At 42.2% G+C, this 14556-nt stretch overlaps 1 protein-coding gene across 1 annotated transcript in view; it reads right to left on the bottom strand.

Annotated features, from left to right (window-relative positions):
• The window catches only part of NRDC (nardilysin convertase), a 30148-nt gene extending 17906 nt beyond the window's left edge, over window positions 1-12242 (bottom strand). The window contains exons 1-7 of the mRNA XM_072866386.1: window positions 11920-12242; window positions 6904-7228; window positions 6631-6712; window positions 5835-5988; window positions 3969-4042; window positions 2681-2776; window positions 1613-1735 (exon numbers count right to left, since the gene is read on the bottom strand). Coding sequence (XP_072722487.1) covers window positions 1613-1735; window positions 2681-2776; window positions 3969-4042; window positions 5835-5988; window positions 6631-6712; window positions 6904-7228; window positions 11920-12116 — 1051 coding nt within the window. The 5' untranslated portion in view covers window positions 12117-12242. The remainder of the gene's footprint in view (window positions 1-1612; window positions 1736-2680; window positions 2777-3968; window positions 4043-5834; window positions 5989-6630; window positions 6713-6903; window positions 7229-11919) is intronic.
• Between the last annotated feature and the right edge of the window lie 2314 nt (window positions 12243-14556).

The following is a 14556-nucleotide window of genomic DNA, read 5'->3' as shown; positions in this document are numbered from 1 at the left end:
CTTAATATTCACTGAACTATATCTTTGGTCATAGCTCTGGTTTTGTATATACTACTGAAATCTCAGGCTGATACAACTGGGATTTAAAGTTCAGTACTATCTGGTGTGACTGTCAAAAGCAATTACCAACTTAGGGATCTACAAAATCACCAGTACTTGCTAGACTCATTCCATCCCTCTATCTCCAGAACACACACAGCCGTTTTCCACCTACACGCAGTCCTACAGTGCTAAGAATTCCTTCTCCCCATCCTCTTTCCTAAAGGAAATGTGTCAAGAACCAGAAGTTTAATTTTTTTTAAATGACCCATTGGAGACTGCTTGTTTAAGCAAGCATTCTGTATTCCAAAAGTGATGCGGTATATGCTAAACAACAACAACAAAAATGTAAGGGGGACACACTCACAGTTTCTTTTGTTTTAACAGAGATAGAAATACAAAGTTGACCTGGCTGGCTATCGGTCCCCATGCTTTTCTTCCCAATCACCAAAAGAAACAACATTACAATCCATCGCTACGTAAATGATTATTCAAGAGGTAGTCAATGACCCAAGAATTTTACAGTCTAGACAGAAAAGAAAAGCATAGGGGAAGAAAAGAATTACCACCTCTATTACTACCATCTCCATTTTACAGATGGGAATTGCAATCAGTTTTAGCATTCAACAAAACCCCTAAGCACAAACCTAACTTGAATGCACACAATTTATTTTCAGCACAGGTCTCTACTACACGCTTAACTTCTAAGAAATTTCTTTCTTTTATTCTCAGCAGAAATGACACATAGGTCTGAAGTTCTTTGCTGAAATCAAACTCAATTCCATTTGCAGAGAATTTTTCAGTCTGTGGGGAAAAAACTTAGAATCTCTATTCGTTCTAGAGAAATAGGATGAGAGGAACAAGGACGAGAGGAAATGGCCTCAAGTTGAGCCACAGTAGGTTTAGACTGGAGATTAGGAAATTTTACTTCACTGAAAGTGTTATCAAGCATTGGAACAGGCTGCCCAGGGAAGTGGTTGAGTCGCCATCCCTGGAAGTATTTAAAAGACGTTTGGATGAGGTGCTTAGGGACATGGTATAGTGGTGGTCTTGGTAGTGTTACATTTACGATTGGACTCGATGATCTTAAAGGTCTTTTCCAACCTATACGATTCTGTGATTCTGTGAAATGTGTTTTATTTTAAGACCTCTTTTGAGAGAGCCCGAAACAGAACAAGACAACTGAGAGACCCAGTCTCAGTCTCCCCATTATTTTCTGTGAAGGTTCACTGTTGATGGCAGAGAAACCAGCAGCATTAAGTCATTTAAGTGGTCTGACTCTACATTCCTACAAGATTCTTTTTTAAATATATCTTTGAGATTTTACATTCTATGTTCATCTGGAACCTATTCAACAGTTTCAGTTAAAAAGTTTCTCAAGAAGTGGCAGGATGACAATAACACAGCATGACTGCTCAAGTTTCATTTGGAAACCAGGCTAAAATCTACATATAAATACCTCCTGCAGGACCGGACAACCCACTAAAACGGCTTGGGCTACAGCTAAACTGGTGTCGAAAGCACTACACCAACAGCAGCAATGAGCCTGTTTTTAAGGAACAACTGATGTTACCTTTAGATTGGACAACTAGAGTCATATAGTGAGCAGAGTAATGGCGCTGCCAGAAGTCCCTCAGTCTGGTGTAGGTATCAATATTATTCATTTTAGGCTCATGTTTGAGCGTATCCGCATTACCTGTAAACATTAAAAGGTACTTAGTTATCTAGACATTGGTTACGTCAAGACCAGATAAACCGAGAATTTCTTTTCCTCCCCTGGCACTGAGTCTAGTCATGGTAAACACATTAAAAATACCTAATAGAAATTTGGAGTTAAAGGCATGTTAACTGAAATTTAGTATCTTCCAATTTCTAGTTCCTATTATAAGGACAGTTGATATTTCCATGACAAGAGAGGACAGAGTCCTCTTGCATTATCAGATCACCCATACCGTGTACTGCACAGCTCACTGTGTGTTGCCAGCTATTCCCTCACCAACGGAACTTGCAGAACAGGGGAGGGGAAAAGAGAGGAAAATATGATGTTCAGTATGTGTCACTACAGAACTTCATAAAAATTAGCTACATTTCAAAGCTGGCTAACTCTATTACCCATCACACTGCAATTTACATGCTCACCAGCATCACAAGGGTGAGGGAGCTAGGACTCTGTATTGTCCAGGAGAGGAAGGACAAATTTTCCTTCTGCTCCACTCACATGGCTGTGAAGGTCTACTTCTGCAAGTTCAACAGTGAATTATTTACTTTGAAAAGCCTCCTCAGACACAAATCCAGAAATACTTTCTTTTTCCAGGAAATTTTAATAGCAAAAAACAAGCTTAAGCAAGACAGAGATGACTCAGAGAGCACCACCTTTACATTAACAGAAAGTTACATGATTATACACCTAGGGCAAACCTAGCTTTAACATCAGCAAAAAGCAGTACCAGAATGAGAAGTATCTTCAGAAGCAGACAGCTGCTTTTATTCCCAAACATTTTACTGTAAAATGAATAATTGCTCTAATACTTCTGAGCAAGGCTAGCGTTTGCTGTGATAAGATAGCTCATGTTAGTGCATCTTTTAGGTGGTTAAAAGTTTAAGTATTATCATCACTTTATAACATAAATTCAGAACTTACCCCAAAAAAATTTCTTCATAGGATGTCCAGGCCTGGCAAGACTCCCAAACAGCATCTCCTTTCTGTTTGCATCAGAGGGTCTTGCTAGTTGATACTCTGTTAAAGAATTTGCAGTGGCACGCATCAAAATTTGAGGTCATGTTCCCACAAAACAAAACAAAGCAAAAACCCCAACCAAAGTGAAAAAGAGACATACCGCACAGATGTAGACTGAAATAGTTTTGTTTTAATGTATGATGTCGTAGTGAAATAGGATAAGAAACAGGACTTGCTAGCAGTAATGAATATAAATCAAGAGAAGAGGAAAACTGTAGCTCATTGCTGAGAAGTACAGAAAGGGATAAGGAAGGGAAGCATGTAAAGCCCCAACCTGTCCCATCTGAATGTTCTCAATCTGATAAATTTAATGGGAACACAAGGCCATCAATATTCTAGAGTCAGGCCCTGCAGAAAGGGCCAGAGAACAATTACAAACCTGCTTCTCCCATATATCACATAGAACAACTGCTAGCCTAATAATGAAATAAGAAATTGAAAGTTGAGCAAGATCGTTTCCAGAAATGCAGTTTTACAATCAGTTTACACTAATCCAAATATGGGATTCTGCCAAAATCAAGAGTTCACCCTCTCGAACTGCATTTTCCTGTTCCTGTTTTTGCTGGTAATAAGAAACATGCACAGGAGAGCTGTAAAATAATTATTTTGGCTGGGTTAGTCTGCAGCCAGTTCATCAAGCTGACACAGTTTACTGGGCAGCTCATTACTACAGTGTCAGTACAAGGGAAGGAGTGGATCTGCATGATGAAGGCAGTGCAAGTGAAGGCATAAGTTGGCTTAAGCTGTTGAAGAAACCACATCTTAACTCTAAGACGGGTCCTTGTTTATACTGACACTTAAATAAATTCAAAGATCAAATTGCTCAGTTTTCCTTGTCAGAGGACAGATGAAGACGACTTGGAATACATATTTGAACCAGTTAGTACATCTGCCAATAACATTTTTGTTAACTAACAAAGTTTTATAGGCAGCCTGGAAGTATTCATAATATACTAGAAAATTAAGTGAACACTCCACTCACTTCTATGTCAGGTTCAATTTCCTTCTGTGAAGCAAATTTGTAGTTATTAAGGTGTCAGAATAAGGAGACAAGCACAATGACCTCAACTTATTATATTTACTCCACGGAGGACTGGAGAGAGCACTGGGGCTATGCTGGAGCTACAGGCATGTTGTTCACTGTTTATTTCTTTAAGAAGATGGGCTAAACACACAGAAAAAGATACCTTACCACTGTCTACAGCCTCGACTTCTCGGTCTATTGCATCCCTGATCATTAGCGGGTGAATGAAGAATTGTGCCCACCTACGAAACAGAAGAATTCATATACTTTTCTTCAGTGGCTATTAAGCTAGGGCAAAACCCCAACAATTAACACCAACATCCACTGTTTGTCGTTTATAACGTTGCTTGTCTTACTACAAATTATGTTATTCTTGACTGTACTGTCATAAGGAAAGATAAAAGCCAGTTTTGTAATAGCATCAAAAACCAAAGGGCAGGGCTCCCATGCTCCATAGAGTAGGAACGAATTGGTTGGACACAGTAGGGTATGACCCTAATGGATGCAGGAGTATCTGCCTTTACATCCTAAGAATGATCATACCAGATCAGACAAGTGACCCATCTAGTCTCGTTCCTGGCTTTAACAGGGACCAGTACCAGATGCCTCAGAGGAAATCCTTGGTTGTTCATTAGGAACATCATGATCATAGGGAAAGTGTCTTCCTAACTCCAGGCAACAAATTGTTGATTTATGTCCTGAAACATAAGTTTTTATATCCATTACAATTTTATTATCTACTATGAAAGTCAGTGTTGTCATCCAGATACATATCTTCTCCTGTACCCATAGAGAGCAGAGCAATGGAAAGGGACAAATCTCCAATGAATGGGGACTCTGCAGAAGGCTGCCAGAGAATCTAATATTTCTATTTTATTTGTTGAGGTTTTTATAATGATGCACTGAACTTGTTGAAGCAAAAGGTTAACAGTAATACATTGTTGACAGAGTTCTATGGCTATAGGACCCATTAAGCTAAAGACTATTGAAATGTGATGTCTTCCCATTTCTTTAGATCCACAAGTGTATGAATGAACAGAAATCATCAGCAGCATCCACTTATCTCCTTTGTATGAGATTCTGTTCTACAGAACTCATAATTTCTGTGGTTCCCCTCCACTAAGCAAGCTGTTGTGACAGATTGCAATTATATTTTTTGATTCTTTTGCACTTCCAAACATCTAAAAGCTGGACTAACCTGCAAATGAAAGCTGAATTTGGCCCAGTAAAGTAAAATTTAGGCAATACTTTGTAAAATGTGCAAACACTTGTTCTTGGCGTCATCACAGGAATGTATTTTGATCAAAGTAAGTTCACAGTGGAGTCTACGTTCCTCCTGAGATATTTTATAGCATCAAGAATACTCAGTTGACATGCCCCTATGAACAAGTAATTTCCTCTCACTGAAGGAAACCATGCCAACAGGTGGAGCTCAGTTGTACTAACATATCCCACAGCACAAAGAGCAAGTTAAATACTTTCTGGCAAAAGATACATACTTGACTGAATAACCTGGACTGGATTAAACGTATCCTTCTGAGGCACACATTGTACCATAACTTTCAAGGCTGCCTTTCCACCCACTTTGATGAATTAGACTTGGAACCAAAAAAAAAAAAAATTTAAAAAACCCACTAACTCTACCAGAACAGATATTTCAAAGGATGAATCACTGGGATTCTGGGAGTACTTCCCCTCTGAAGAGTTGCCACACCGCCTAAAATTTCTCCTGTCATCAGTGGTACTAGTTTAAGGGTGGTAAAACAATCAAAAAGCTACGTCCATTAAGACTTACAGGTGGATCCTAAGTAATCACACAGCAGCTACACAGGCACTATCTCAAAAACCAGCAAGACATCCAAAGGGAAATCATATTTCCTTATATTCAATAACCCTGTGGTAGCAGGAGTGCCTATGGAAGTTCAGCAACAGCCTTAATCACCCCAAAATGAAGAACTGGACAGCTACACACCCAACCTCTTGAGGCACATACAAATATTTGTTAACACCTAATCATCATTTATATGAAGTTACCTATCAAGCGCTTCTTTGAAGTACTTCCTCTGCACATCAAACTGGAAGACTGTCCGCTCACAGTCAGTCGAAGCATTGTCACTGCCCCCATGTTTCTTCAGAAACGCATCAAACCCATTCTCATCTGGGTACTTCAAACTCCCCATAAAAACCACTGGAACAAAAATCAGCAAAATTACCAAGGTGACATGAATGTGATGACATTAACTGCAGCTATAGCAACCCCTCTTCAGCACAGTGTTACCTACAACTGACCCACAGCTCACATGCAGAGACTAACTACTAAATAGCAACAGACCGTGTAATCTGCCTAATAATTAGTGTAATCTGCCTTTAGCAGAAGGCCCAAATAGACTGGAAATAACAGTGCCTTTCTAGGCATGATTGGCCTCAATTAGTCAAGAGCAGCATTTTAAGATACATCTGGTCAGAAACTTCATGTGCTTTCTGTGCCTGTATTACTAATTCATCATCCTTTACTAGAGAGATAGAAGTCTGTAGCTCCAGCCTAGTTTATAAAAACATAGGTAACATGCTTCCCACCACTTTTAATGGATAACAGAAAAGTGTGCCTTAATGCATAGCCTGCCAAAGAGTATGAGACGCCTTCTCCCATATTAAGAGTTCCTTACTAAATTAGTATTTTTATAAAAACACAAATTTATTTAACTAATGAAAATAAATTCTGGGGTAGCTGAAATAAGAAATAATAACTAAAATACTACACAAATTCAGAGCTAGGTAGCAGTCATTTTGCACTGAAGTTGGAGAAGATGAAATAGGAGCAGATACATACTATGTTCCAGGAAGTGGGCTAATCCAGGCAGATCTTCGGGATCAGAGAAGCTGCCAACAGCAACGCAGAGGGCTGCTGCAGACTAGAGAAAATACAACACTCTCAGTAAAAGCTGCTTCAAGAAACACTTCAGGAAAATGACAGAAGTATAAGATAAATCAATCAGGACAGGCACAATAAAAAGAAAGTCTAGTCTGAATGACTAATCACAAGGTTTCAGAGCACAAGAAAGCTCACTATGTATTTTTTCACCCTACATTTTTAAGTACATACCTGCTTTTCTGTACAGCCTCTCTTTCTTGTCTCTTCCTTTTCAGCTAGCTCTTCTAATTCACTGTCATCAGGATCATTGAAATCATCATTATCTCCATCATTGTCCTCATCCTCATCCCCCTCATCACAGTCCTCATCATCAAAACCTTCTCTACCATCTTCAATCTCAGCTCCAGAGTCGTCATCTTCATCACTTTCCTCTTCAGATTCATCATCATCGTTGTCTTCCTCCTCCTCCTCTGAAGATAAAGCAGCTGGGGCACCATCCAAGTAATTCAAATCCGAAATCAAAAGTGCACATAAGCCATTTTGCAGTTTGATATACCTGAAAGGATAATTGTTTGCAATTAATACACTCATTTCCCAAATCTGAATTTTCAGAATTGCAAAAATTTCTGTATTTCCCACAATAGTTTTGTGCTCTTCAACTGAGATTTCCTAATGAAAATCTAATGGTAGCTAAGAAGGTGAGCAGTTTTATAGTGGGAAAGTAAAAACGCTCTTCTGCTATTCAACAGCTATAAGAATAAGAAAGAAGCAATTCAAGGTAGTAGCAGAAGCCCTTCTCCCCATAAGGTCAGGGACACTGATTTGGGCTTTTATTTCTCTCTCTGTGAAATATTTAAGCTACTAGCACCCACTCAGAGAAGACTTCAAGTACTCAGAATAGTCAAACGCAAACTTCAATAGCTTTTATATGTCTCAGGCTCTTGGAAACATATGTTATGTGACAGAATTAAGATCTTAGTCTTTGCCTCTAAGCAGGCTCCAGAGACTCCATTTTATTTGATTTTATCAATGCTTTCTATTAAATGGGGTCCACAGATGTAGCAGGCATGTGTTAGGACAGATCTCCTCCGCAGGCTTAATAAAATAAGTCACAGTGGGTTGGTTGCTTCTGCCAAGAAGCAATATACACAGAGTTCTCTGTGTGTATACATACACAGAATTTTTTATATATGTGTGTGCATATATATATAAACCCACAAGCCCTCTGTCCAGCACCATTCTACAACTTTTCAGACTGAGGACTGCAAGCATCAATGCTCTGCACTACAAGATCTCTCAGCATTATTTGTTTCCCATGAGATCCAGCACAGACAGTCACAATTCGTCACATTAGCCAGAGCACCTCTCCCAGGGCTTGCACTGGCTAGTACATCTGCTGCAGAAAGGAAGGAATGCTGGATCCAGAAAATACTTGATCCAACTTAAGAACTAGTGTGATAGAGACAGGTAGTATCTGATCCAGAAAAAAAAAAAACAAAAAACACAAAAAAACCCCCACCCCTAGTATAAAACAAACCCATGGTCACATCACACACTCTCAGAAAAATCTGAGTTACAGAGCATAGAATCATGGAATACTTTGGGTTGGAAGGGACCTTTAAAAGTCATCTAGTCCAAGTTTATACCAGATCAGAACTTTGCAATGTGGCCACTGTTGTAATTAGGTAGCAGAAATTTCAAGGCAGATTTCCAGCTCAAGCTACATGGTAAGTACCCAAAAGAAAAAGGAAAGGTACATTGTGTGTTTTTGAACTCCATGGTTCCCAAAGTTTCTCACATTTCATTCATGGTTATCATTATGCAATTTCAAAATTTCCCAGCAATAAAGGCATGTGTTATTATCAATATTCCAATTCAAAATATGAAGATACCGTAAGTTTCACTTTTTATTAGAGCTGCGGGCCACCTGCTATGGCTCTGCGAACTACAGAAACAAATTACTGGAAGTAACTTCTCTCCCAACTGAATTTCATGGGGACATATTTGGAGGAAAGGGGTAAAGGGGATATTGTGGCAAGAGTTAAGCAGCTCTGAGACAAAGGAAAAAAAACACACTTCTTAGGCTACCAAGTCTATCAAAAAAGCTAAAGAACAAATGTTTAATAATTGTGTTAAGTTCATGAATTATGACCACTCATCCAACAGGAATTGATAGCACTTACTCTGGGCCAGGGTTTCATAATCATTAACACACCCATTTTGCTTGCTGCAGGACCATTGAGCAGTACAAATTTATTCTAATCAAAAGCACAAGTGCATTTTTGCTCATTCAAACTACAGCACATAGCGTATAACTTGCAGAGATGCTATGACTAACTGCAGGAGGTACAGATAGTACTAGATCTACGCTAATGCCTGGGTACAAAGTTAATCATCCATACAATTCTGAAAGCCTGGGAACAGTTACGTGTGTTTGTGCCATATACATACGTTGCATTACACACGCAGCTGCAGCACTTCTGAATGCACAACAGGGGTCCTAAAAACAGATATACAGTACACTTGGGCACTTCAGCCCCTGGAGAGCTCAGAGCAAGAGCCCCAGATAGTGACAAGTCAACGTTGCTACAGCATGTTTTCCAGCACAACCATCGTCTTCACCTCTGCATACAACTGTCTTCTTCAGGTTTTCACGGCCCATAAAGAATACTAGCTTCCCAGTGATCAATAGTCAGTCATGGAAAGCAGAGAACAGAATAGTGCTATTCTTCCAGAAGAATGATTCGCCATAAAGCTGTTTAGCCAGGTGTAGCTCTTGTTGATCCTTTCCACATACCTCCATTAAACTAATGGAGCAGATGACAGTAATTTTACATTACTCATCTTCAGGCTTGTGGGTGTTACATACTAGGACACAAAGCACCCAGTAGCAAGGCAACAACTGAACTAAGCCGCTATTGAAGGCTATCAGATTTCACTTTAGGAGAATCTAGAACTTTATAGGTTATACTGAGCAGAGGCACCGACATAGGTGTTCTTTACTTTTTCCATGTTTCTGTCCAATGGAAAAGGACAAGTATAATCAATACATAAGTATCAATTAGTATGCAAAATACAGGACAAAAAAATGCAATCACTTAATGTAGCAACAAAAGCAAGCGTAGTCCAATTGCTTTTTTGAAGGACTGTACAGGCATTGATACAAATAAGACTTAAATATAAAATAAAATTCAAATTCTTAAAGCTACTGTTTAAACATCCTGGACAAGTTTAAACAGGATTGTTCTCACACCAAGGTTTTTTCTTATATCAATGATAATTGTTTAGCAGTTAAGTAAATACTAAATACATATCAATGTACAGTAAACACTTAGAGAAATGTTTTAATTTCCAGAATTACCCAAAACAAGCAATGCGAGCCCACGAAATTCCATATATGAATGAATTTAAATAAAACATACATTTTGGTAAAGATAACTACCCACCCACAGCTCTAATGAACAAAACCAACTTTGATTATGACAATAATTTTTGTCCCAGCAAACTCACTTTTGAAAATACATTCTGCAATCTGTCAAAACTCTTTTGTTTTTATGATGATTATATTTGAGAAGATAAAATATAACATTTTCCACCAAGTTAAGACTGATGTCACTAGACAGACACATTAAGCCCACTGTGACTGGTCTGCAGTATACATCCTCACTGATGCATGAACAGAGGAGAAAGCGTATATGCATCATCAAATCACCTGCCATTAAATTTACTTAGGAGGTTTGGTATATAGTCAGCGGACATAGGCATGCTTTACTGTCAGCCACACTTTAGTTCTCCTTCCCTGTGTCTGTTCCGTGCAAGGCTCACTTCCTGCAAATGGAAATCAGTCTGACAAGATGCAACACCCTGCTTCCAACGGAAAAAAATCTGTGAAGCTTGGAGAGTAGGATTTCTGAAAGGTATTGGTATTAGTTTATTCTATGGTATAAGCAAACACACTCTCCAATTCTCTACATGCAGAGGAGGTTCCTGAGTCTCTAAATAGATAGCCAGTGACAGTTTTCAATGGATTTCCCAAGCTTCATCACTGTGCTGCTTCAGGTAGTAAAGGCAGAAGTTTCCTAAACTGACAGACTCTGTAACTATGAACTCTGCGGGAAGATGAGCCTCCTGCAAAGCAGCATGCGTAAGAATGCCAGCAGGAGACACAGGCAGAGATCCAGAGGAAGCAGCAAGGAAGTAGGGCAAGAAGAGAGGGAGCAAGTTTCTCCCTAAGCCTATGGGCACAGTCCTCTTCACGCAGCCAGCAGGGAATTTCACTGTCAAACAATGTCACTGCAAATTCAAAATTCAGTTCCAGGCTTAGGCTTAGGCAGATTCTCTACTCGCTGCACAGATTAGACACCAAGAAGAGTAAAGATAAATAAAAGCACCTCTAACAAGGGCTGAATAATCTTCTGCCTAACAGAAAGAAGTTATAATAGTGTCCCTTCAAGAATGACTGCCATCCAAAAAGCTCAACATCCACTGGCCATTCTCAGCTGAGTCTCTCACTGTGAGAAGGCCACAGATGCTGTGGGCTGTGCTCGGGAAAGGTGATCTTTTTTAGCACTTTCAGGGGTATTACTCAGAAATATACAAACGAAAACACAAGAAAAATGGCAGCATAAAAGTAATTTTTGTTTCAACTCACAGACATATTTGTGTTAAAACCCGGAAGCTCATCTAAAATGGGAAGAGTAACAGACTTTTTTTAAGTTGGTATCTACTCTGTAATACTTCAACTGCATTTCACACTTTCAGCATGGAGCTGCCTGGACAAGGGCTGCAAACTAACAATTCAATATTGCTGTGCCTTGAAAACGTAGCGTCACAGCAGAGTCTTTGAACAAGTACTGTTTTTTTTTTTTCTGTGGAAACCCCAAGCCTATTACTGTATACAAACCAGACAGCCCATCTTCAGAATAAATACACCGGTGAACCCCCAGTCTCCATTTTTCACTGAGAGACCCCTAACTCCCCTGGCCACCCAGATGACTTCAAGCACCTGAGGTTACAGCCATGCTGGAGTGCCCGCTGTGCTCGGGACGCGGGGCAGGCTGGCTCCCAGCCCCGCACGCTCCCGCACCCACCTCCTCCCTCCGGCCGGGGCTGGTTTTCCGCGGGCAGGCGGGGAGGGGAGGCCCCAGGGTACCCCACAGACCAGCCGGGTCCTCCCCCTACCCCCCCTTAAGCCTTCCCGGGCCAACGGCCTCCGGGGGGAGGTTCGACGCCGCCGACGACCCTCACCGGTACTGCTTGGGGTCGCTGGGAGACTTGACGATGTCGGGGTCGCCGAGGTTAGCGCCGGGACCGATGCCCCCGCGGTCCTCCTCTTCCCCGTGAGGCGAGCGGCCTCTGGCGTCGCGGCCGCCCTCCCCGGCCTGCTGCCCCACCGTCAGCTCCGGGCAGCTGTAGCTGGACGTCGCCTTGTTCCTACCGGGCATGGCGGCAGCCGCACCACACCACTGCGGCTGGGCAACGGCACGCACCGGCCGGCCGCGCCCCGCCAGGCCGCGGGCCGCCACCGCCGCCCCCACCCGCACCGCCCGACCCCTCCGTGCGAAGGCGGCCACGAGAGTGCGCATGCGCCGCCACCGGCGGCCGCCCCCGCCCCACCGCGAGCCGGCCAGCTTCCGCCGCACGAGGAAGTAGCGGTGACGGTTGCGAGAGCGCCGGACCGCACCAGTCAGCGCCCGCCGCGGTGCCAGGTGGAGAAAACGGACCAATCCCAGGCCCTCACTTGGTCGGGGGGGGGACTCTGATTGGTGGAAAGCATGCTGGTGGCGTGGGGGGGCGGAACCATAGTTGGGGAAGAGAGACGGAGGGAAAGGCAGCCCCTTTGCAGAAATCAGACCGAGAGGACAGAGAACTCAGAGGGAGGAGGGAAAGACAGAAGAATAGAGCCAGATCCCGGGAACTCCTCTCTATGCCGTCACGGGCCGGCATTTATGCCCGGCTGCCGTGTTAGCTGTCCCCCCTGCTCTTGCGTTGGAATAGTCCAACCGCCGGTTGGTGGACGCCAGACTCCTCCTCTAATTTCTTTCAACTATTGGTCCAAGTAGCTGTCGCTCACTCCTGATAGACCAAATCAGCTCGCGCAAGCTGCCCGAGGAGGCGTGTCAGGCGCAGTCCTCTCAGCGTAGGGGGGGGCTGCGCCGGGCTGCTCGCTTTGGTGGCTGAGGCGCGACCGGTCCTTCTCACCGGCGGTTGCTTGAGAACGAGCCCGTGAAGTCCACGGCCAAAGGGTCCGTCTGCGAGCCCAGCGCCCCAGCGGGCATCGCCGGCAGCAGCTCCGAGACCGGCGGTGAAATCCGGCGGTTGGGTCGAGCCAAACGCGGTGAACTCGAGACTGAAACTTGGCACGAAGTAAACAGGATCGTAGTCATCAGCGTCCCTCAAGCGGTCATTAGAAAAGCCAAACTACATTGAATCAATTCAAATAAATGTGACTAGTCTTAGGGTTCAAAACGCCTGACCACACTGTTGATTTGATAAACTAGCTTTCAGTTGGTATTTTTCAACACTTAATGAGCTAGAGTTAAGTTTGCAATTTTATTTTAACCAGCAGTACCACTTGTCTCTGGAGAGATCCAGTACGTACTTAGTGTTAACTGCTGATTTTTTTAAAATGTTTCTGTACCCCTAATGGTATGCTTAATAGCTTAAAGTTTGTACCCATGGCTGTTTAACAGAAAAGACTGCTTATTCTTGATCTAGCCTAGTCTTCGCAGTTCAGTAGGTCTCTGCATTTTCCAATTTGTGAATACACTTCTTTTCCCTATGAGACCGTGGTGTCGTTGTAGCAAGTTCAAGTCTTGACAACAGGCATGCTGCTTTTCCTTGTCTTGCATCTCTGAAGCTGGCGTTTCCAAATGGCATATACATTGCCAACATCCTTTTTCTTGTAACACTTTGAGAGCTGTTAAGTTTGTTGTTGGCATTTATGACCCCTTTTGCATTGTTCCACATTTGTTCAGTTTTCTGCTATTCCTGTAATACCAGTGCTGTTACTTATTATATGTGTGTGTAAGTCTATGTTGACTGCAAAACATATAATGAAAGCAAAGTTAAGGGGTCAGAGGCTAATACAAATGAGGGGGGCTGTCTGAAATACAGGTAAGATAGTTTAGACTGGATGTCTACCCAATTTTTTACTGCTTTATTTCTCCACAAGATGGAAGCCAAGACCCACGTCTAACCCAGGGCCTCCTGTATGGCTTTTACTGGAGAACTGTGCACACACTGCTGTATTGTACAAGGCATAGAGAAGCCTGCGAAGAGCAGTCACCTCTTTCCTTTCACATTCTAGTACCCCTTTCTTTTTTTTATCTTGTAACCATACTGTTTTATCGACACTACTATCCTAGGCCACAGCCAGTCAAATGGAAGGCTGTATACAAGACCCCATCAAGCATTCTGGGTTTGTCTTCGGTGCAAGCAAGTCTGTTATTTCCCTTGCCTTGACAAATTCAAGTAACAGTTATTATTGACTCACTGGTGATTCCTGATTGCTGGGCTCAAGAATCATCACCCTGACAAAAAAGATCAATGTAGTTTGACGTATTTTAAAAGCATTGAAAAGATACCTTCTTTATACATGCACATGATTGCCTAATACGCTAGTAATGCAGCTCACACAAGCTCTCTGGCCACACCCGGTGACTACATTTCTCTTTATTTTGCAGTTTCAGGGGTTTAGATACAATAACCACGTTCCTAGCACTGCACAAATCGCACTTTCAGTACTAGATCACACGCACCCAAAACATGTCACAGTAAAGATTTCTGAAAGCAACATACAAACAAACGAAGGGATCGAGCCTTTAGCACAATGAGCTCAAACTAGATCAATGTAGTTGCATTTTTCTCCAGCATATTGTGCTT

The sequence above is a fragment of the Ciconia boyciana genome, chromosome 7 (assembly GCF_034638445.1).
Source record: "Ciconia boyciana chromosome 7, ASM3463844v1, whole genome shotgun sequence".
Taxonomy (NCBI): domain Eukaryota; kingdom Metazoa; phylum Chordata; class Aves; order Ciconiiformes; family Ciconiidae; genus Ciconia; species Ciconia boyciana.
This window is presented reverse-complemented; position numbering and strand designations above follow the sequence as displayed.